At 36.6% G+C, this 25,767-nt stretch overlaps 1 protein-coding gene across 4 annotated transcripts in view; it reads right to left on the bottom strand.

Annotated features, from left to right (window-relative positions):
- Positions 1 to 25,767, bottom strand: part of PBX3 (PBX homeobox 3) — a 249,237-nt gene that overhangs the window by 49,952 nt on the left and 173,518 nt on the right. For all 4 annotated transcript variants that reach the window (XM_018055778.1, XM_018055780.1, XM_018055779.1 and 1 more), the window contains one exon: positions 5,296 to 5,537. In XM_018055778.1, coding sequence (XP_017911267.1) covers positions 5,296 to 5,537 — 242 coding nt within the window. The remainder of the gene's footprint in view (positions 1 to 5,295; positions 5,538 to 25,767) is intronic.

Here is a 25,767-nt window from a genome sequence, read left to right as displayed (position 1 = left end):
CCTGGAACATAATTAATGCTTAATAAATGGCAGTTATTATTGATAATGGAAATGGTAATTTTATGAAATTCATATTTTTTTGCGTATCATTCTGCAAGTTAAGTTCCTACTCTGATTACCTAACATAGTCTGCCTTCCCATTGCTCAAATAAATACAAACACTGCTTCCCAAAAAATGGGAAAAAAAGAGAGTATCCAAATATAAAACAATTCATTTCATCAATCAAGATTGTGGTCAGAGATACATTTGATACATAGAGTCAACAGACTAGAAACTTAAGGAAAAAAAGGCAACACTCAAACACTCCTTCCAGCCAAGGAAAAAATCCAGTTTGAAAGCTGACAGAGCAGTAAAACCCTTCTCTTGGAGCAATGAATGACAAAGGGTCGCTTGGGAAACTGAAATATGAAGTTTACATCAGGTAGTATCCTTTTGTCTTTCCTGCTATATATTTTTGCTATTAAGAACAAACAGCAAAATGAGATTAGGAGTTTGTGGATTACACAATCTCGCATGTAATAACATCAGCATTTCAAAACCTGTTTCAAAAAAATCCTTTACGAGCAAAGATCTTGCCATCAAATATAAACATACAATGTTGCTGAGAGCCTCCAAAAGCACAAAGCCATGCTTTTACACTGGGTTAGGCTGCACATTCATTCTCCATTCCCCCACAATCCCCTGTAGTCTGGGAGTCCTCTATTAGCCAAACAGTACCTAATTGGTCTTGAGCACATTGAGTGTACCTGCTCAGCTCCAATGTTTTACCTGATTTGAGGTAAATTCAAAAGACATCTGTGAACTCAGACAGCAGGTTTCCAGATGCTTAGGGAGGGTTGAGACCCTTACAACACTTTTGCCTTCAGCAAAAATGTATTTCAATATAATTATGGTAGATAGCTTTCAATATGTCATCTCTATTATAGCAACTGTAAATTATGAAGTGAATTGCTTGTGTACAAGCAATTCTTCTGGTACAAGCAAAGTGGGAGAACTGTACAGGGCATGATATATATCTTTTCCTTTTTATCCCAGAACAAATCTCGAAGTTAAATTTCATTTGCAAAAACCAATGGTATCCATTTCCCTTTGGTAGAGAGGTAGAAGGATCAAGAAGGCTTTCAATTCTTAACAGCAGGCTTCCCAGGATACTTGCCTCAAGTTCATTAGGAATTCACCTATTCTAACACTTGGACCTTTAATCATAAGAGCATATTTGAAAGGTAGAGTAAAAACATTTTCCAAAACTTGTAGCTAATCCCATCCCATAGCTTGGGAGGGCATATAAACCTCCATTGCCTGGCTGTCTTTGAGTCTTATAAATATATGGGGATCTTGTACACACAAAATAAGAAATATGTTTTTCCCCTCTTTAAAAAATATAAACAAACTTGTAGCGAATCAACAAGAAGACAAAGAGGCAACCAGGTTTTTCTCCCAGCTAAGTGGAAGGCAGTGCACCCAAGATGAAAAGTATTACAACCCAATCTCTGCAAGCTTTGAAAAATTATCATATTCCTCTTGGGTGTCAGGATCAACAAGAGAAAAGTAAAATAAGTTTGGGTTCCTTTTAGGGGGTAGTAATATTGAAGAAACTTACTCTAATATATATTCTATGTCTAATATTTCAAGAGCATTTATAAGTGAATTTAGATCATTATCACTAAAAATCATTACATCTGAGCATATATAATGTAAACATATGATCAAAGGACATCTCCGGGAGGTAAAAAAAAAGGACAGGATTTTAAACACAGTACCATTCCTAAAACATACACATAAAGCTGAGCCTTGCAGCTTGGATTTAATTTTGCTCTAACTGTAGCTCTAGTCTGCTTAGCTTTGTAAATGCGGCTGTGTTTATAAGGTACTTTAATTTACTGCAGTGGTAGTGTTTGTTAATTTTATGGCAATCTAAATCTAAACAGGCTTCAGATACATTTTCATTACAGCTTCATTGCAAAACACAGTGGAGTAAATAGCTCTGAGATTCCAATGCAGTTTATTTCTTTTAGCAAAAGACTCAACACCATTTTCTGACAAAGCCTCTGCCTTAACATATATGTTCTTCCTACTTACTAATAAGGTTTCTGTCACTCAAGTACCCATGTTCATGTAATTTTAGGAGGAAAAACATAATTTCTAAGGGATTTTAATAGTTAAGGGATTCACTATAATTAAATGTAAAGGGATTAAAATAGTTGGGTTTTGCCCATCTCTACTCTGATTCCATCCCAAATGTAATCCAACATGAGCAAATCTGAGATAAATTGGGATGTATCTGAATTATTTACAAATCCTAATTGTTAAAAACAAGATAAGAGACCCAAAATGGAGTCACTTATGCTATGTTCCAAGCCACCCAGCCAAGACTACGTAATTACAGTTCAGCCTCTCCTAGGAATGTAATCTTGAACCAATCTGGAATTACTGGGTCAGCATGAGTGAAGTCATCTGCCTGATAGAAACCTACCATGCCTTAAAGAAAGCTGAACTTGCCACAACCAATTCTTTCCTTGGTAGTCTAACTTCCTTGTCGTGTTCCTGTCTGCCTACAGACACCTTTCATTTTGTATAGCTCCTTCTATTTGCTAGATGAGATGCTGACCGACTCATGAATCATTGAATAAAGCCAATAAGATCTTTAAAATCTACTCTGTTGAGTTTTGTTCTTTTATATACACAAGTAGCAGCATAATTCAATGGGAAAGGAAGGCATATTGTCAGAAACTGATTTCAAAACCCAATTCTGACACTAACTAGATGTGTGACACCGGACAAATTACTTGAGTTTCATTTTCTCATCTGTAAAATGGAAACTATAATATAATCATCTATTTTAGAAATATCATGCCTTCATCTAAACTGATGCCTTCATCTCATTTAGTTCTTCACAGCTCTTCTAATAACTCCAAACTAGATCCTTGAAAGTTCTATCTCAGATAATGTCCCCGTACCCCAAAAGTTTGAAAAGAAAAGACTATCTTATATCTTAGAGGTCAACTCACTGATCCTAACAAACTTAGGAACCACAAACAGGAGAGCAATAAAAACCAGCCCCAAAGACCACTCAAGAGAACTAAATGCTAATGTTATCTCTAAACCAATTCAGAACTTACTAGAGAAAATTTGTAAACTAAATTTCTGTTGAATCAGTCAAATAGTCGTCTTGTTTTATTTGTCCATAATACTGCATAGATTTCATACATCCATTATTTCTTGTGTTAAAAATGAGACAGGAAATAGGCTATTGAACCTATCTAGAAATAAGATTCATGATTAAATTTTAAAATTCATTATTTCCCAGTCTGATGTTTAAAACAAAAATACAAACAGTAGATTAGTATATGAAGATTTTGTGTGTACATGTGTGTTTTTAAAAAACAAAAACAAAAACCTTGATGACAATGACTGATGCCAGTTTCACCCAACTTCCAACAGGGCTAAAGGGAGAAAATAAGGTGGCTGGTGTGAAGGAATATGGCAGAAGACAGTAAGGAACCACCTTAATTCCTCAGCTATAAGTACTAGCCAATTGACCCCTAATTCTACAGATCTTTCCGTGCAAAGTGACTAGTATTTATTTGGTAAGTATGTACAGATGTATTTAACATAAAGTTATGCAATTAGGGTTATCCTACAAATTAGAGCCGTTTTCTACTGTTAATGCTCAGGGCAATCTTTTCAACCATGACTTACTCTGTTTACTCTCAATTATTCATATGTCAAATCAAAAAACTCAATTTTTTAATATACATACACAGGCTATTTTTCCAAAATTCTCATTTGTACATCTTCCACGAAAAATTATTCCTGCAAATGAGACTAGAGATACAGTATGAGCTCCCAGAAAGCCTATTCAGAAAAAAAGACATCTTATAATATTAATTTATATTGCATATTAACATAAAGCTACATAAATCTTTCTACCATTCCTCAAAACACACTCACCTCTGGGACAGAATCCAGCATTTGCTTATTAATACCATATCCAGAATATTAGAGAAGGCAATGAAAAAAATAACATATACAACTAAAACTACACAGGGAACTTAGAAGAAAAATCAATATTAAAACTAACACTAAGGTCTTTGAACTTTAATAAATGCCTGACTACATAGTGAAGTATCTATGGATGAAACGATATGATGTCTAGGACTTATTTTAAAATACCACCTCCCAAAAAAGAGGGGGGCGAGAGGAGATAAACAAAATAAGATTGACATTGATTTTTACTATTCATCTGGATTGATGGGTATCTAGGAGGTTTCTTATTTTAGGGTGAACTCTATAACCAATATACAACTATTTATGACCTAAAAACCTGACAGTTTCATAGGATTCAGCTTAATATTCTCTTTATTAAAAGTACACTTAAACACTTCCATAGTAATTTTTAAAAATTACCTTTCAGTGAGAATTCCTCAAACTAAGCAGGTTTTTAGCCTTTAAAGAACAACTAAAATATATTTAAAATGAACCACCAACATTTTACCTTATTTCACTGAATCTAAGACTACCCCATATTTTTGCATCTCTGGGAAGCATTTTACTATCAATGGCATGTTATACTTCAGTGGGGCAATTAACTTTTTCTTGATGGTGGTACCATACACAATGATACAGCTTAAAATCAAACATATCTTAGATTCAATGAAGTATGGTTAATATAATTGCTGAGAACAGCTTTTTTAATCCATACTTTCTTTCTAATCAGGAATTTAGCACACAATGCCTTGTGTTTTCTGCCCCAGGAAACCTATAATTATCTTGGGAGGTCTCCTCAGAGAGAAAGGCCAGAACCTGCTTACTTTGTTAAGTTAGCTCCCTCCCCTCAGCTGGGCATAATCCTTAAGAATTAACTCCTAGGAGGATTCTGGAGCTCACAGCATAGCAGGCAGAGCTCGCTAGGCAAGGTTTCCCCTTAAAATTTGTTATAATAGCTATGAACAAGGCCAGTGCATAAATGTTAATGATCCAGAGCTTTGAGGAGCACCAAGCAGTGAGACTACAGGGGAAGGATGGCTGCAGGTGTGGCCGTAAGGGCATGTAATGTGGGGAATGAGTAAAACTAAAGCAAGTAGATGGGATAAAATAGGCTTAGCGTCACCTCTAAAATCTCAATGGGACTTCATATCATGAATTCAACAGTTCACTTGGATTTCTGATTGACCTTATTTATTTTGCTCTTTCTATTAACACCTACCCCTCACAGCCCTCAGAATTAGTTAGCGCGGTCTATTAGAAGAGCAATAGAGGGTTTGTGCAGGACTATGAGAGTGGCGGCTGCTGACCTGTTCATATTTCTCCAGTTCTGTGTGATAGATTTGTCTGATCTGGGTCAATTTGGCTCTGTAATCTGAGTGTTCAATAGAGTTATCTGAAGAACCTCCAGAGGCTGCCGCGGCTGCAGCTGCTGCCGCCGATCCCCCACCTTTCTCAGGACCTGAAACCCCTTCTGCCAAAAGCATATTGTCCAGTCTCATTAGCTGGGGATCGGGAGGGTCCTCCTCCTGGGCTCCTCTGATGCTGAGACCTTCAAGGAAAGAGAGAGAGAGACAGAGAGAGAAGAAGCGAGAAACAGGACAAATAGTGTGAGTATTTTATTTATTTGAGTAAATGATCAAACAACATCAGTGCACTACAATTCATGCTGAGAATTTCATTGTTTGCATTTTATCAATAAGTACCAGTAAGTATGAAAATGCTTACTTCTATGAAATGTCTAATATCACTCTCTCTCAACATATTCTGATTAGATCCTTGGAAAAAGGTAACCCTGGCTTCTCAGAATATTCTAACACCCAATCTTCCCAGGTTTAGATGATTTAAGCAAAAATGGGAAGGGGGTAAAATTTTCAAGATTTTTACAAAGAAAAAAATAATTCCAAGGATACAAAACAAACCCATCAAAAGGCAGTTATTCTGTTTCTCCATACTGTTGGAAGGACAGAATTTAAAATCCCATAATATATTCACAAGCTATATCCAAAAATTAGAAAATAAACAGGATTAGATGGGCTTTTCCATCATTTAATTTCAGGGAGAGAAAAGAAATACATACATTATGAGGTAATTAGCTATGCTTTTAAAACATATATTATTAAATGAATTTGTTAAGCAATCGCCATCAAACCAGGACACTAAATACGGGATTAAAAATATACCATCAACATGGCAATGCAGTGCTGGGCACAGTAGTCTCAATCTAATTTTGCTTTTAAATCAAGAACTTCCTAAGTGATGCCCAGTCAGCAACCTCATCTGAGTATTATAGATCACAGCTGACAATTCATAGGTTTAATCAGGTCACATAGGCTTTCTGCCAAGACGTTTTCAACAACACAGAAGACAGAAGTTTTAAAATAATTATCACAGTATAAAAAGCACTGGAGTCATGACAGCTCAAAATCAGCATTTTCATTAATGTGTAACATAATCTAAAATATCCCAGCCCAATTAACCTCTGTAAATCTGTTTAAAAGCAGGATCCCCACACTGGTTACAAAGCATCTTGGGGAAGGAGGGGATGGAAGTTGGCATCTTGCATGTCTGCATTTGGATTCTGTCTTTTGCGTCTGTGCCTGTTGTTGTTTATCCACAGTGGTGCACACTCTGTGTCTAGTGTAACTTACATGACAGTAACATCTATAAGCTGCCAAGTACTCAACTGAGCACCAGCTCTGCGATTTTATATGCTAACCTAAAACCACCATCAATTCTCTTTAAGAACAGATTTCATTCCTAGATGCCCTGAATTATACCCACAGCATGACTGAGCCCTTGGTTGTCTTAACTCAAATGCGCAACTTTAATTTCCTCCCTCAAAACACTTTAAAGCTGTCACTTTCATTTAAAAATATACTTCAGAATAATTTCAACTGGGTAATAAAACTAACTGACAATAATTTAAAATTATATCTGTTGCCTGTTCTGAGATAAATAAATAAGGGTTGAAAACTACAATATACTAAGACAATAAATTCATTTAGGGAACCAAAGAGTTAGATAATTCTCTTAAATAAGATAAAAATCAGTATCGACACATTGCTGATAATTAAGGATAGACTAACAGGTATTTGCTATTTCTTTTAGATCTAAGAGAAACTGCTAAATATTAGCTACATTAATATTTCTAATTTAGCATCTTTGATTTTCTTCCCTTCACTTTGTTATATGTTAAAATTTCATGGCCTAGAATTCTTATAGTTTCACATACCAAGTATTTTGTGCATTTGGCATGAAGTAAGGACTCACTGAGTAACCTCTTATTTGGGGCTCTGTTTCATTTTTATACCATTTGTTTGGGAGTTCCTTAAGTTTCTTCTTTTTAAATTAAATTTTGCTCATATATTTCCTTTTTATATTTATAGCTACTGATGTTTCTCCTGGAAATGTGGATTTTAATCTACCTTTAAGGTTCTTCCAGGTTTCTAGTTTTCCCCCTGTAGTTATACACCATGGATATTGGTGAGGCTCTTTAATAGTAAATCAACATACAGACTCAAGCTATTACACTCCCCTGAACAGTGTAGCAAACAAGAGAAGATGCTCAATGACTAATACACAAGGAAATAGACTATATGGGAGATAGAAGAAGGAAATGTGTCAGGAAGAAAAGCAAAGGACAGAAAGTAATCACCTATGTATGGCACTTATATATACATACCTAATATATATATAAAACCACCATACCAATAGGAAGCAACCCTAACACTCAGTAACAGTAGACACATATAAAAATAAGTATGTACTTTCAGCTATCATAACATTCTCCCCTTGCAATGAATAATAACTCTTCTAAAATCATAAGTAAATCAACACAAAGTTCATACTACTTTGGATCAAAAGTACTAGAGCACTTCACAGTATGGCAATATTGCGGCTATTTATCAACACTGAAATCATTTTTGTAACTATACTTGGAAAAGTGAATGGATTTTTTCTCTATTAATCAAAGTCATGATTACAAATTTTTAAATAGCAATAATACACAGTTTCCAAAATTATTTTTAATTTGAATATTTCTATTCATTTTCTTACTTTATGTTCAAATTACTATTTTATTTCTCATCCTACCTCCCTCACTGTTACTTAGCTTACCAACCTGCCAAAGTCACACCTTCTGATATGATGGCTTCCAATCATAACACCCATTCCTCGACACACCTATAAACATCATAATAAATCTAAATTTGCAAGAGCCAATGAATCAAACACTGTGATGATCAAAAGATCTTGATATCTTCACAGTGAAACTTGGGAAAACAATAATTTAAAAATTGATCCGTGTTGTCTTTAATCCAAAACATACACAGGGACAGTGGTTTTCAGAGGTTTATAAAACTTTTACATCTGGACTCCTTGGTTATCATAGCATTTTAAAGTTAAAACAACAACAACCCCATTTGGAATCTACTTAGAACCATAATATTCATTTCAGTATTTCTAAGATTTAGACAAATCATACAAACAAAGTAAAACATTGTTTAACAATGAACCTGGCTTTGTTATAAGCCCATGGTTTTTGCATATCTTTCAGCAAATCCTAATTAGCTATCTTTCAACATGCTGTGCACCTGCCCCACAGATAATGGGAGAGAGCATCTGCATAGACGACTGCATTCGGAGGGCAATAAATAAATTACGGGTCAAAATTATTACAAAGCTTTCTCCGAATAAACGCATACCCTTCACAATACTAAGCTGCAGATGTGAGAAGTACCTAAAGCCCACTCAAATGGTATGATTACGGGGCTGTTTGAGTTTAATAATCTGACTGTAATTCAGGCATTTTCAACAGCTCATTAAGGGTTCATTAATATATAGGCGAGCTTTTGAATTATAAATAAGCAGATTAGAAATCAGTGGTGGCTGGATTGCACAGTAGTAGCCTCTCTAACAGAACAACACTGTAACACAATGAAGGCTTGACCTAAAAGGATGAGGTACGAACACAGGGCACCAACTAAGCTCTGAGGCTCCGTCACTTCAGGGACCAAGCCTGCTAGACCATAACTAACCTCCGTTCACCCAGGACTGAGAATAGCTTCAGACCACGGCCACTTCAAATGTGTTCTACACATGCACGTGAATTAAGCATAACTAAGATCTAACTTGACAATATTTCCACAAAGAAGACATACAGTATCCACAGTAATGATAAAATTATCAGATCATTTTTATTTTGTGAAGAGTATATTTTCATACTTGCTGAGAAACAACAATCTATTATGGAAACTTAAGTTGTTTGATTATACTCACCCCTCCCCCAATGAACATATTGTAAAAGTAGATCCCAAATTATTCATAAGCTTAGGCCCATGAAATCTGTATAATTTTGTCCTCAGGTGGACTTGTTCTTGATTCATTCAACTACCACACCACAGTCTTAGCTCAGAGGAAAATGTTTTAGCAAGAGTACTGTGTAAAACAAAGCCAGATTAGATATTTTTAGCAGGCCCTGAGTTCTTGACTGCTTTGAAACCAATGACAATTTAAAAGTAAGAAGCAGGATTGTGGTCTGAAGTTACAAAGATGATTAAAGAAAATACCAACTTTATTTTCTGTTTCTGTTTAAAATGCTTTCTTCATTTTAGAATCAAGTTAGCCACAGTGTGAGAAACATAACCTAATTGCAGATAAAGAAGAGAGATTAATATAGACATATTGCCACTTTCCTTCCCGAACATAAAAAGGTAAAATAATTTTCCACCTGAAATCCTTAAGTAAGAAGCAGTTTTAAGCATGAAACAGAAGATTTGGAAATAAAATGAAGGTCACAAGCCCTGAAGTTATAAGATCTCATTTGAAACAATTACTTTTTGGTTGTGAAAACTGAAATATAATTTGGAAACAAAGTAAAGAAAGATACTGAAAAACAATCCCTCAAGGCTCCATTATCTAAACTAGGTGCAGTATGGGGGTGAGGAGGAAGGTCAGAGCTCTCAGACAAAAAGCAGGTGGACTAGAGATAGGGCTAAGTAATAGCCAAGCCCAAGTCCAGGGAAGGCAGACCCTTGTATGAGGTCTGACTAGCTAGGAGACATCAACATTAACGACGACAACAAAAAAGCCTATGGAACTGTATCAGCATCTCCTAAAGAAACGTCTGGAATAACATTTGCACCTGAATTTCACACTCTCCTTCTTAGGTCTAAAGTTGAAACCTGTAATGAAAGGGAAGAATCATAATATTTTGTAGATATCAATAGACACAACTATAAAGACAACTAATTTTTAAGACATTATGAGGAAGTGTCAGATGATCTAGTTGTCTATCACAGCCCACAGCCCCATGCCCATCCCATCCCAGCTCCAAGTCTCCTTTGAAGCCAATGTTAGTGTCTAATCCCCTGAATATGGCAGTCATATTGCAAGCTGATGTCACTTTCACTCCTATTTAAGGTGACTGTGTGGTGTGTGCACGTTTTTCATGTCAGGTATATTAAATATAACACGGCAATGCACTGCACATTTCCACGCCAACCTAGTTGTCACTTTCGCTTGACTCATTCTCTATTGAGGAAAAATGCAGCACTGGGAATTTACAAGGCTTTTCAGTTAAATGGACATAAATCACAGGTTTCATTCAAACCGAATAATCACTGGCCATAAAGAGCTACTTGTCTCTTACCATATATTACAGTGAAGTTCCTGTGAGCAATAATGCAGCCATTCATGGCAAAGAAAAACAGAGCGAGACATTAAGAACTGACATGTAATCCTGTTAGGGCCCTGACGTGGAGAGTGTGGCTGACATTTTTATCATATATGTCCATTTCTATTTGGAAAATCAGAGGAATAAAAATGATTACTTCACTGCCCAAATCTACCTTCCTAAAACAGCCCACTGAGATTTGTTTACATGCTGAGGAACTGCTTACTAGAAATTCATAAATCTAAGATTTTGAAGCATTTCCCCTGATGGTTAAATTGAAGATATGACTAGAAAGATTCCCCATAATGCTTCTCCACACCTCCATTTCCTTCACTTTCAACACATAAACTGTCAATCCATCGCTTTATTTCATTTCACCTTCATTATAAAGCTGCTGGCAGAATGCCTGCTTCTAACATACAGCACTGATAACTTTTCTCCAAGCACTTGCTGCAAAGCCATCTCACTCAAGAAAACAGGCAACTAATGACCTTTATTAGAGGGTCGACGGAAAGCCACTAGATGCTATAATGACATTATCAGTATCTTGGTCTGTATGGGTACTAGACTCCTGGCCAGAACCTAGCTGTTCTTTTCCACAGACATACTTTAAATTAGAAGAGTGAAACCATTTAATGGTATTTCCTCAATCACCAGTGTTTTTCTGTACCAGTATGATTCCCAAGGCTGTGACTCTGGCATTTCTGCAGCCTGTCGGCAATGCAAATGGCAATATAGAGATCACTTATGGATCAATTCTTTTCCCTGGCTATACCACCGATCCCTACTGCATCACAAACTCAGACTACTTAATTTGCCAGAAATAGAGGAATATTTCACACAAAAGAGTTAAGCCTGAAAAAAAAAATAATTCAAACTAAACCTTTTGCTATTGGGTGCCATCAAAAATATTGATCAATTGATCATACTTACACATTTACCCAGGAGCTGACAAAACTACAATACAATTCATTCATTTGAAAACATTTATTATGCTCCTTACTACTGTATGAAGGTGTGTTCAATTCTGTGGGAAAGGAATTTTTAAAAATCCTCCGTTTTCATTATATTTTCTCTTTACCCTTCAAGTCTATTTTAACCAACTGTTTACATAAAAATCTGAAACTACTGTTGGCTGGCAAAGGCAAATTTTGAAGACTTCCCACTTGCCAATTAGATTTTGCCTCGAGAGACAAGAAAAAGGAGTGAGGCTTGTCACTGTGCAAGTGAAGAGCAGCCAAGATGAAGGAGCAGATGGACTGTGCAGTAAAAATGCAGAAAGAAGAGTTACATTTTTAAGGCACTTTTTTGTTAAATGGAGCTGCATCTTGTTGGAGCGCTTGATATATAAGCACTGTCAGCCACAGAAGAAGAGAACAGGGCTAGGGCAAGATATGAAGTATGCTGTGCTTGCATGAGACAGTGAGAAGAGATAAAAAAAAAAAAAAAAACCAGGCCATGTTTCTCTCACTCGTATTAGCACAAAGGGTTACCTGTGTGCTGTTCTTAAAGAAAATTATTACAAGTGGTGGAAAAAAGGAAACGGCCATTTTCTTTTTATCTAAAGGGATAGATGTTCAAACAAAATGCTCTACTGAGGAGACGCTCAGGATTGGTAAATATGACAGGTGAATTTGAAAGGGAAAAAAACCTAGCACTGTACAAAGGAAAAGCAATGAGTTTCAGGACCTAAGTGGAGGAAAAGAATGATAATAACACCGGCTTTAATACCTATAGGTCTTTATGATTAGCTACTCTATGCAGTTACCAGTGATCTAATGATCTAGCCAATGATCTTTTAAATTTACCATATGTCTGGGGTCTCCTCACCAGAAAATGTTAGGGGCTCACATTTGGACTTCCACAGAAATTAACTAGTCCTCTTCTGTTACATGTTTTCCCAAGACTTTCCAGTGTTTGTCTCACAAACTTTTACTGCAATCCTTCCTTATCCCACATTCCCACATTCTGTTCCCTTGCTTTCTTCCCCTAAAGAATGCGATTGTCACGGCACTTTCATTTCCTGTCTTGTCAGTTAAGATCACTGCCATGCTGTGAATGGGATAACATTACACCATGATGCCTGCTCCCTCTAACACGGAGGGCATCATGTATGTTGCACCACACAGCTGCTTCCTCCCTTACTCTATTTTCTGGAAGACCAAATCTTCCAGACTTTGATAAGTTCCTCCCACACCCAGTTCACACACAATCAAAATGTTCCTACCGAGAAGCAAATGTTTTCTGACCTTTTGTTGCTTACGTAGGTGCCTTTAACTTATTTTACAGTTGTTAATGTGATCATCCAAAAAACACTATTAGTCAGACTAAAAACTTCTCTATATTCAAATTTCAGTATGTATTAAGTATATACTACATAGCAATACTACATACTACAAACCAAACTTCAAAGAGGGTAAGTGACTTGCTTAAGATCATATGGTTAGCAAATGTGAAAACAATTATGCCAATACAGGATTGTCTTCCTCTAAGTCCAGGGTCCCACTATTCTTCAAATATCTAGAGAAGTAAGTTATAATACTGAATTTTAAATTCACTATGCAATTACAGCACAAATAAAATGCATTAATAGGAAAATACAGGCTTTCCAGGTGGCTCAGCAGTAAAAAATCCACCTGCAAGGCAGGAGACATGGATTCAATCCCTGGGTCAGGAAGATTCCCTGGAGGAGAGCATGGCAACCCACTCCAGTATTCTTGCCTGGAGAATCCCCATGGGCAGAGGAGCCTGCAGAGGAGCCTGGCAGGCTACAGTCCATAGGGTTGCAAAGAGTCAGATGCAACCGAAGCGACTTAGCATGCACACACACGCTGGAGAATATACTAAACTGGAGAATATGAAGTCGGAATAGCCTGAATTCAAATTCTAATTTGATGGCTTATTAGCCATGAGATTGTAGGCGAGTCCTCCTCATTCCCTATAGAGACACCACCAACTCAAAGAAACATTGTGAGGTTTAAATGTTATAAAATATGTAAAATGCCTAAAACAGTACTTGGCATATAATCATTATTTAAAAAAAATAATAGTGGTATTCACTTTAAATCATAGAGACTGAAAGTTGTTTTATTAAAATAGTACATTTCCCAAAGTCAGAGAACTAGTCGCAGAATCCCTTAGTATCATCTGTGAAAATGAAAATGAAACATTATCAAGAGCTTGCTATGGATAGAAAAGCTACAGAAGTTTTGCAGTCTTAAAATGTAATCGGAAATAAATCTATCCTACGATTAAAACTTCTATCTGATTCCTGACAATGCTCATTCCATGGTCAAATCTGATGGGGCTGGTTTCTTTCTTTCTATTTACCAAAATTTCTTTGCCATAGATTGTGCTGCCAATTATTTTTGTAACAGATTTTAATGATATGTAGTATTATTGCATTTCCTTTCTCAGTGTTTATGACCTAAGTGTCTGTTTTCTTCTTTTGCTCTTTCATGGTACTTTTATTCTCATATCACTTCCAGCAGTAGAATAGCACTTTGATTTACACTCATGGTAAAACACTTATGATAGCTGCTCATTATTAGTGGTCTCTGACCACATGCTTCAAATAAGCTCAGAAATCTAGAGAATGGCCAAGTGCAGAAGACCATGCGGAAAGTAAATGGTGGGTGTTTTTTTTTTTTGGTTCTGAAATAAGGACTGTTTTCTTCCTGTGAATGTACTCATTATCATGTTATAAATGGCTACACAATGTTTTGTTAAAATTAGACCAAAGCTACGCATCTTCTCAATTGGTATTTTGGAAATCTTTAATCGAACATTTCACAAATCAAATGTGTGGTATTTTTTTTACAAAAACAATACGTATAATCCACATACAATACAAAAATTTTGGTGTCCCACTGGGGACAAAAGTGATACCATTTTGGAAAAAAGATCCTTTTTTCATTCATTACATTTTTCCAAATGAAAATAGTAGACCCCTGTTGAATTTAAAAATACATAGTACACTGAGTTGTGTACTTTAAGGTGATCAGTAAATGTCATTCATATATACCTCATGGCAATAAGAATCCTGCCTCTATCAGATAATTAATCTCATGCTTATCTTTGTATTCATTTCCTTTGCCTCTGCTGCAGCCATCTTTTTCCCCTTTTCTCTAAAATGTTCAAAAGCGAATATATAAATTACAGTCAGTTGACTTCATTATGAATAGCAAATATTAACTGGTTCCCTTTCTTCCTTCCGCAGAAAAGAATGTCCACTTTATTGTTTTTGTAATACCAAATTATCCTGATGTACTGGCACTGCTCAAAATAGCATGCTAGTAAATACGGCATGGGGGTCATTGACATTCTCAGTACATTCCAATGTAACAGCACAGCATAAAGTTTTATCTGTATTATTATAAAGGACACAGACTGAGTTTTATTGAAAGGGCTTTGTGAAGCATGGCATGATTATAGGCAACATGGACTTGACTACGCTTTCCACATGATTTTACTTTTAAGTGTGCTAGCTCTTTAATATAAACACAGCATCTAATTAATGACTGAAGGTGGCGTCTATATTTTCACGTAATATTCAGCTGCTTGTATCTCTCTTAAGGAGTTTACATTTTGCTATCAGTGCCGTAGATGCTTCAGCCAACGGTGGACTTCGAAAAGGATATTTGTGCTTCTCATGGTCGTATCACATCCATCACTCTATTCCATTAAAAACCATGTAAGTGTCTGAAAAGCACGACCACCCACATGGCATGCAGAGGACAATGGCAGAGAGGCTTGAGAACATCTTCCAGGCAGCAAATCACACAAACAAGACCTCTATGTTAATAATGCATTCATTACTTATAATTAATCAAAAAGGAACATTCTTTAACACGAATTAACCAAAAAAGTGGCTGGCTTGGCTAATAAAACAAAACATTATAGTGAAAATTTATTATTTTCTCATAAACCATCTATTTACTAGTGACCTATAAATAAAAGCTTAGCTTTAAAAAAAAATCTATCTCTATATCATTAACTCTTTAAGCAAATAACCTGTAACAAAGATACCCATATATTCTTCAGAAACACTTGACTTTCCCAAGCATATTCTAGATTTTGAAACTATAGCAATTTAATCCCCCTCTAACAAGAAATTAATGTGAATCAAATTCACTACAAAGACATATCAAAATTAAGGTAGTCTGAAAATTATAGCAATTAAAAGCAGCATTGCTCATTAGAACAATTAAAAACATTTCCCCTCTGGAGATTAAAATTTTTTTTTCCAGTTTAGGGGTGTTGGGGGCATAAAGAATGAGATGGAGCACACACAAACGGGCATATAAACAATTAATTAGGAAAGCCAATTTAAGGAAAATGAGCATTAAGATCCTTTTGAAAACTACCATATCATAATTACAATCAGTTTCTCCCCCAGTTGCTTAGGGGGCAATGTGTAAATGTACATTTCCCCCCATTGCCTACTTATGAAAAAAATGTTCATTATTCAACCCTCTTTTCTGAAGAGGAAATATGTATGCATTAATATAAATATGATTATGGATTTTTATTAACAGTATACCGATTTCAAAATTGCCTAAAGAAACCTGATTTTGAATTGGGTGTTTTAGGTGGTAAACCATGGAAATGTCAACTTTGATTTGAGCTAACAAAAAGGAATTTAGAGGATGGATAAGCTCCAGGACCTTTGAATTAAATGAAAGACCAGAACACTCCACAGAATGTCTGCAATAACAGTCTCTACAGAAAATTATGAGGAACTACATAAATCCACCCTCTTCCTCTTCACACAGGCTCATTAAAGCTGTACTGACTCTCTGGGCAGCTATAATTCTGCTGACTGATACCCTGGAATCACCCTGTCAATACCCAGTGGTGTGCTGCCTCTCCAACTATCTCTGCCCCTAATATTCCTCTCTTTGATGGGATTTGCTGACCTTTAATCTGATGCTAGTTTACTCTCATCACTGAAGTGTAAGTCGGAGAGCAATAAAACGGCAACCTCACTGATTCAAAAGGGAGAGCTAAAGCCTGCTAACTGTGAATCTAACCTTTCGTAATGGCTCGCTCTTAAAGGAGGAAGCATGAAGTGGAAGGCAGCTAAAACAAACAATGTGTAATTCTGAGCACAAGATTTATTAGAATCCCTTTTGCATGGGTATTACAAGAGGACATCAGGGCTGTAAACAAGAGAGACACAAATATTTGCAAGGGAGATCAAAGTCCTGGTCGGAATACCCTTCTATGCCAATACAAATCTCAACAAGAGCTGTGCTATAGGAAATCAAACAAGGTTAGAGGAATGAAAAAAACCTGGGATAACTCCAGGTGGATGTGAACAACACTGGAGTAATATAATCATCATTAAAAATAAGATGTTTTTCTGTGATGAGGTATGAGACTATAATGACTGAAAACCAAAAACTCACATTCATAATGGGTCCTGAGGAATTCAAAGAGCTTGTGAAAATTAAATGCTTCCAAATAATTTTCAGCATAGTTTTAAAGGTAGGTTAGTGGAGGACAGAGGATCCAGGCATGCTGCAGTCCATGGGGTCACAAAGAGTTGGACACAACTTAGCGACTGAACAGCAGCAACAAATAAGACCTCATATTTATTGAGTGCTTCCTATGTGTCTGGGCAGGCTCAAAGTGGCTTACTTGTATTAACTCATTTAATCATCTTAACAATCCCAAGAAGTAAGTACTATTATTATGCCCACTTTTATTATCATGAAACTAAGGCCATGCTCACAGCCACACAACTAGGCAGTGAATGAGCCAGGATTTGACCCTGGATAGTCTAGTTTACAGCCTGAACTCTTCACCACTTTTTGTACATATTATGTTAACAGAACGTAAAGATAGAGTAACTGCCTAAAAGGAACATCCATCTTTATTTTACTTTTGTACTTTTAAGAGTTGGTTCTGGATCATTTAAAAAATATCCTCACTAAAAGACTCTTACTTCATTTGTGAATTAGCAAATGTGGTTTGCTTAATATTAGCAAATTATTTTGAAGAGATAAAAATTAAAATTTTTATGAATAACATAAATTACATTTCTATAATTTTATTATATTTCTCCAAGTTAGTCTCTTAAAGATTATCATCAGGTATATTTTCTACAAATGTTGACAATTAGGAAGAAGTGAGCAACTATTAATTTAAAAGGAGAAATACGAAGTTTGAATATTTGACATTGTCAAGCTGTACTCCTACAAAAACCAAATGTATCATTCCATGTTTTCAAACAGCAGGAAATTCTGGGCTCTTTAAAATAATTTGAAAGTGCATTCATTTTTTAAATCATCTCCTGAGGTTTCAATTTGGCCAACAAGCTTGAAGGGCCATAGAGGGAATCATAAGTATATATAGATCAGTTTAATATCAACTAGTGGTGCTAATCGAACAAGGCCCCCGTTCACCTGCCTGCACAAAGACTGAGTGTCTTCCATTACAAATTAATCTGGTAAACAAAAAAAGAATGATCTTTCAGGTTGCAAAACACATGAATCTATATAAAATATACACTAAATGCCAGAGCGTAAACAAAGCGGAAGTTATTGCATAACAAATCTCTTCCAATCCTCTTGGGGAAAACGGAGTCTGACAGTATTAGGTTCTAACAGGTGCAGATAGCAGAAGAATTACTTATTCATTCTACCAGAAAGAAAAGGGATAATAAAAAGCATAATTTAATTTATAATTTATGTTTACAAGTGTTATTTTTAAGAGTTACAGTCTGCGTTGCAGATTACTTGGTCTGGTTCAAGTTGACATGTTGCATCATAGAACAAGCCTGAAGGGTCTTCACAACATGTACAGTAATTAACACGTCATTAACACATTAACTAATACACATTCAACATCATCAATGTTAATAGCATAATAATTAACTTATTGTACATAGCACATAGCACCCCAGGCACTTTTCAAAATAAATTTGGAAATGCATACTTTCAAATATTTTAAAAGGTAGCTATTCATACTGAAGCATTTTTCATCAATAAGTGTTTTACCGTTGTATATGTGTGCTGTGTGTGTATTTTTAAAATGAGGCATATTTAGTTACTCTAGAAATTAAATCTCTATCTGATTCAAGCTGTACTGGTACAAAAATACAAAGAACAAAGACAAGCCTTACTCTGTGAAAGAACTAGTAATACATTAAAAATTTAATACTTGGCAGGTCAAATCTGGATACTCTCTGGTGAAGACAACCAATATTAATGAATCAGACTACAGAGTCATTGTCTGGGATCCCAAAGGAAACAATAATGCGAGTACAACAAATTCTTCTTAGAAGAGAAAATCCAGCAAAACTACTTAACAGAATATCATTGGTCAATGCTCTGATTATAAATATGTTAAACCGTATATAATGTTTTTGAATATGCATGCAAGCTTGATCCAGTTTTAACTAAAATTTTACTCTGATTTTATTTTTCAGTTTAGGTCTTTGCAGTGAACATCTTTGCATAAATATGTGCCTCACCATTAACCTCCCTCCATATAAGAAATATTAATTTATTTTTAAAAATACAAGTTCTGTTTTATTTCCGCAATAGATTTAAAAGCTACAAATAAAGAAGTTTCTTCAAGAAATAGAAGATTTGGGTTTCTCTAACAACAAAGGTGACACAATTAAAAGAAGGGCAAAGAAACGACAGCATCAGATGTCATGGCTCGAACAAGGATCCTGTCAGATCAGGTAGCCACTTTTCACAGTTGATCTGGAGAACTCTGAGTAGTAAATTGGTAACAAGAAAAGAGTGTGAAAGGATGAAATAAACAAACACATTAGAGGTGGTCTACCAGGTGAACTTGAGTTAATTATTGCCCCGTTATGATTTGTAAAATTTTGAAACCATTATTGGAAGTGAGACCCTCTAGAAAACATAACTAACTGGTTAGTTGGCTCAACTAACTACAGGGGCCACTATGTACCAGATGTCTAGTCTTTTCCTTTATACTCTTTCATTCATTCATGCTTTCACTCAACAAACTTCTACTAACTACCCATTGTATGCGCAGCACTGTGCTAAACTTCTATAGATGTTCAGCAGAAATTATTGATCACAACTAACTTCAGACTCCATTAAGAAACAGCTATTTCAGAAATGCAATTTTGAAGTACAATTGCTAAATTTTAAATCAATTATCACGTTATCTACTAAATTTTGTTGTACAAAATATCTATATTCACTTAGCTTTTCATATGTATTCAAGAAGCTCAGATAAGATTAAATGTGAGATAATGAATATATAAATACCCTCTAAGTAAAAACATTTATTTTTAAGAACATGAGACATATCTATCTTTCTCTTTATTTAAGTGAATTTTGTTACCACCTATCTTTGAGCTCCCTGGATCACTGGTGGCGGCAAGTAAACAGCACCTCAATTTGAGATCAGAGACCTAGAGAAAATATTAGTGACCAAAAAAGGTGGTAAGTTAAATTTCCTTCCAGTTTTAAAATTCTACAATTCTATAATAATGACCTTGCCTGTAAAAAAAACTAAGAAAAATACATAAGCTTTAAAAATATTTTAAGCCACCTTTTAGAAAAGGTTTAAGGACTCTCAGCTGGTATCTGCTAACAGCTCTATTAATATCTGGTTAGAGAAAGAATAAATTCTAATTTAATCCTCAAACTGAACAAAGTATCTCCCCTATTTAGTTCTTGGCCTATGGGAAGAACCTGAAAATAAAACACTTTACTTTTAAGCTTCTATCTTTTCAGGAATTAACGTTTTTAAAAGATCAGTTATCTGATAAAGTACATTCCACATTCTGTATACTGCTTAGGAGCTGTGTCTCTTTTTAAAAAGTATCAAGTCATATTTCGGGCACCAGTATTATGATATTAAAATACAAATACACTTGAGTGTACATAACTAGGATAAGACTCATTTGTTTTTACTACATCACTATTTGTTTGGGTGTGAAGCTACCTGCATGTAAAGGCTACACTGTGGGGTCTTCTACACTACATACAATTATGCTGGGGTCACCTGGGTTACAGAAAAAAGCCTGAAGTTTTAAAGCATCCTTAGAATATTGCAGCCTGATTTTAACAATACAACCGTGCTTCTAATGATCTTAAAGGTAATTCACTATTCAGACCCCAAGCAAAAGATGCAAATGCACCACTGAAAGCTCCTTATTAAATACCCACAGGCTACATCTCTGTACAATAAGTGGTCCAGGTCTTTTTAGAACATACTAATTAGATGAACAGAGAATCGGAAAAATGCAAAACCAGGTCATGCAGCAAAAATGGTGAAGTGTTTAAAAAAATTGGGGGAGGGGGAGAGAGGAGAAAAACAACAAATAACTCCATTCCACCTTTATTAAAAAATTATCTACAATAAGGAGGCAAAATAAATCATGTCAGGCCACTACTGGACTCACTGAGATTAGGTTGGATACTACTATTAAAGTTAAGTTTTAAGTTTATTGTCAGGGATATGCTTAACTGATGATACAATGCTATGAATAAAACATTAAGCAAAAGCCCAATTTAAAATTAAATTTGCCTTGGGTTATCTCCTATTACTAGAAACACTCAGAATTATTCTGGTTTATAAATGAAAGCTAATATCAAGAAAATACTTTTGGGGGGCTTTACTCTTTAACAGTTATACATACAGAGCTGCCAAACCAATACCACCACAGTTTCACAGAAGAAAAAGCCCTCAGTTATTAATGACTTCTAGACAAGCACATATATGAGTACATTTAATATAAAAATACTACCTTCGTCATTTTAAGATGTATCAAAAGTCAACTAATTTATTTTCATATGAAGTGTTTGGGAAAGTTACCTTTCTAAAAATCTCCTTGCTCTAATCCTAACTTTCTACAACTGCAAAGCAGAGAGTCTAGTACTACATTCTGGCAGTGAGGCAATGAGATGGTCACCAGGTGACCAAAAGGAAAGACACTGCCAATGGTATTTTAAAGCTCTATGATTTGTGTTCTCTCCTCAGAAGGTAAAGAGTATTCCTGCAAGGCTGGTGACTGGGGTTCAATTCCTGGGTCAGGAAAATCTCCTGGAAAGCAAATGGCAACCTAGTCCAATATTCTTGCCTGGAAAATCCCATGGACAGAGGAGCCTAGCATCCATAGGACTGCAAAGAGTTAGACGCGACTGAGCAACTAACAGCCAGGCAGCCTGTCTTTATGCACCCTCTGGTGATAACACAAACACACCTACCTACCTACCTTGTACTCCACTCTCCCTCTCCCTCTCCAGCTCTCTCTCTCTCAAGATTGTGACATACACAACAAGAGGGAAAATAAATTAGGCATATAATATAAAGGGCAGTCATCATATAAATTTTTTGCAAAACAATTTACCTTGTTTAGAACCACTCATTGAAACCAGCACTTTAGCAACATTTCTTTCAACACCACAGAAATTTCTTTTAATGAATAATGTATTGGAGAAAAATATCCGTTTGATTTCAAACCGGGGTGTTTGCTGTTGTTGTTGTTCTTTGTTTTTGGTATCAAATAAGTCCTAAATTCAGTCACTTGTATTTTAACTCAGTTCAGTTCAGTTGCTTAGTCGCATTCGACTCGTTGTGACCTCATGAATCACAGCAGGCCAGGCCCCCCTGTCCATCACCAACTCCCGGAGTTCACTCAAACTCACGTCCATCGAGTCAGTGATGTCATCCAGCCATCTCATCCTCTGTCATCCCCTTCTCCTCCTGCCCCCAATCCCTCCCAGCATCAGAGTCTTTTCCAATGAGTCAACTGTTCGCATGAGGTGGCCAAAGTATTGGAGTTCTGGCTTCAGTATCAATCCTTCCAATGAACACCCAGGACTGATCTCCTTTAGGATGGACTGGTTTGATCTCCATGCAGTCCAAGGGACTCTCAAGAGTCTTCTCCAACACCACAGTTCAAAAGCATCAATTCTTTGGCGCTCAGCCTTCTTCACAGTCCAACTTTCACATCCATACATGACCATCGAAAAAACCAAGCCTTGACTAGGCGGACCTTTGTGGACAAAGTAATGTCTCTGCTTTTTAATATGCTGTCTAGGTTGGTCATAACTTTCCTTCCAAGGAGTAAGCATCTTTTAATTTCATGGATGCAGCGATCTTGGAGGCCCCAAAAATAAAGTCTGACACTGTTTCCACTGTTTCCCCATCTATTTCCCATGAAGTGATGGGAACAGATGCCATGATCTTCGTTTTCTGAATGTTGAGCTTTAAGCCAAGTTTTTCACTCTCCACTTTCACTTTCATCAAGAGGCTTTTTAGTTCCTCTTCACTTTCTGCCATAAGGGTGGTGTTATCTGCATATCTGAGGTGATTGATATTTCTCCCGGCAATCTTGATTCCAGCTTGTGCTTCTTCCAGTCCAGCGTTTCTCATGATGTACTCTGCATAGAAGTGAAATAAGCAGGGTGACAATATACAGCCTTGACGTACACCTTCTCCTATTTGGAACCAGTCTGTTGTTCCATGTCCAGTACTAACTGTTGCTTCCTGATCTGCATACAAGTTTCTCAAGAGGCAGGTCAGGTGGTCTGGTATTCCCATCTCTTTCAGAATTTTCCACAGTTTATTGTGATCCACACAGTCAAAGGCTTTGGCATAGTCAAGAAAGCAGAAATAGATGTTTTTCTGGAACTCTCTTGCTTTTTCCAGGATCCTGTGGATGTTGGCAATTTGATCTCTGGTTCCTCTGCCTATTCTAAAACCAGCTTGAACATCTGGAAGTTCACAGTTCACATATTGCTGAAGCCTGGCTTGGAGAATTTTGAGCATTACTTTACTAGCGTGTGAGATGAGAGCAATTGTGCGGTAGTTTGAGCATTCTTTGGCATTGCCTTTCTTTGGGATTGGAATGAAAATTGACCTTTTCCAGTCCTGCGGCCACTGCTGAGTTTTCCAAACGTGCTGGCATATTGAGTGCAGCACTTTCACAGCATCGTCTTTTAGGATTTGAAATAGCTCAACTGGAACTCCATCACCTCCACTAGCTTTGTTCGTAGTGATGCTTCCTAAGGCCCACTTGACTTCACATTCCAGGATGTCTGGCTCTAGGTGAGTGATCACACCATCGTGATTATCTGGGTCGTGAAGCTCTTTTTTGTTCAGTTCTTCTGTGTATTCCTGCCACCTCTTCTTAATATCTTCTGCTTCTGTGAGGTCCATACCATTTCTGTCCTTTATCGAGCCCATCTTTGCATGAAATGTTCCCTTGGTATCTTTAACTTTCTTGAAGAGATCTCAAGTCTTTCCCATTCTCTTGTTTTCCTCTATTTCTTTGCATTGATCACTGAGGAAGGCTTTCTTATCTCTTCTTGCTATTCTCTGTAACTCTGCATTCAGATGCTTATATCTTTCCTTTTCTCCTTTGCTTTTCTCTTCTCTTCTTTTCATAGCTATTTGTAAGGCCTCCCCAGACAGCCATTTTGCTTTTTTGCATTTCTTTTCCATGGGGATGGTCTTGATCCCTGTTTCCTGTACAATGTCACGAACCTCTGTCCATAGTTCATCAGGTATTCTATCTACCAGATCTAGTCCTTTAAATCTATTTCTCACTTCCACTGTATAATCATAAGGGATTTGATTTAGGTTATACCTGAATGGTCTAGTGGTTTTCCCTACTTTCTTCAATTTAAGTCTGAATTTGGCAATAAGGACTTCATGATCTGAGCTCCCAGTCTTGTTTTTGCTGACTGTATAGAGCTTCTCCATCTTTGGCTGCAAAGAATGTAATCAATCTGATTTCAGTGTTGGCCATCTGGTGATGTCCATGTTTAGAGTCTTCTCTTGTGTTGTTGGGAGACTCCCTGGTAGCACAGATGGTAAACTGTCTGCCTGCAATGCGGGAGACCCGGGTTCAATCCCTGGCTCGGGAAGATCCCCTGGAGAAGGAAATGGCAACCCACTCCAGTACTCATGCCTGGAAAATTCCATGGATGGAGAAGCCTGGTGGGCTATGGTTCATGGGGTCGCAAAGAGTCAGACATGACTGAGCGACTTACTTCACTTGTGCTGTTGGAAGAGGGTACGTGGGTATTATTTTAGTACTTCGGTATTATTTTTAAAAACTAAATGTTTTACATAAATTTGGGCATCCATTTTAAACAACAGACTTGTACAAATACTTTAAACAACTTTAACATTCAATATAAAATTACTATGATATGGAACAACAGACTGGTTCCAATTTGGGAAAGGAGTACGTCAAGGCTATATATTGTCACCCTGTTTATTTAACTTATATGCAGAGTACATCATGAGAAACGCTGGGCTGGAAGAAGCACAAGCTGGAATCAAGATTGCCAGGAGAAATATCAATCACCTCAGATGTGCAGATGACACCACCCTTATGGCAGAAAGCGAGGAAGAATTAAACAGCATTTTGATGAAAGTAAAAGAGGACAGTGAAAAACTTGGCTTAAAGCTCAACATTCTGAAAACTAAGATCATGGCATCTGGACTCATCACTTCATGGGAAATAGATGGGGAAACAGTGACAGACTTTATTTTGGGGGGCTCCAAAATCACTGCAGATGGTGACTGCAGCCATGAAATTAAAAGACATTTGCTCCTTGAAGGAAAAGTTATGACCAACCTAGACAGCACATTAAAAAGCAGAGACATTACTTTGCCAACAAAGGTCCATCTAATCAAGGCTATGGTTTTTCCAGTAGTCATGTACGGATGTGAGAGTTGGACTATAAAGAAAACTGAGTGCTGAAGAATTGATGCTTTTGAACTGTGGTGCTCGAGAAGATTCTTGAGAGTCCCTTGGACAGCAAGGAGATCTAACCAGTCCATCCTAAAGGAAATCAGTCCTGAATATTCATCAGAGGGACGGATCCTGAAGCTGAGACTCCAATACTTTGGTCACCTGATGCAAAGAACTGACTCATTTGAAAAGACCCTGATGCTGGGAAAGACTGAAGACAGGAGAAGGGGATGACACAGGATGAGATGGTTAGATGGCATCACTGACTCAATGGACATGAGTTTGAGTAAACTCTGGGAGTTGGTAATGGACAGGGAGGCCTGGCGTGCTGAAGACCATGGCATCACAAAGAGTCGGACACCTGAGTGACTGAACTGAACTGAATTGATGATTCAAATA

Source organism: Capra hircus, chromosome 11 (genome assembly GCF_001704415.2).
Source record: "Capra hircus breed San Clemente chromosome 11, ASM170441v1, whole genome shotgun sequence".
In the NCBI taxonomy this organism is placed as follows: Eukaryota; Metazoa; Chordata; class Mammalia; order Artiodactyla; family Bovidae; genus Capra; species Capra hircus.
This window is presented reverse-complemented; position numbering and strand designations above follow the sequence as displayed.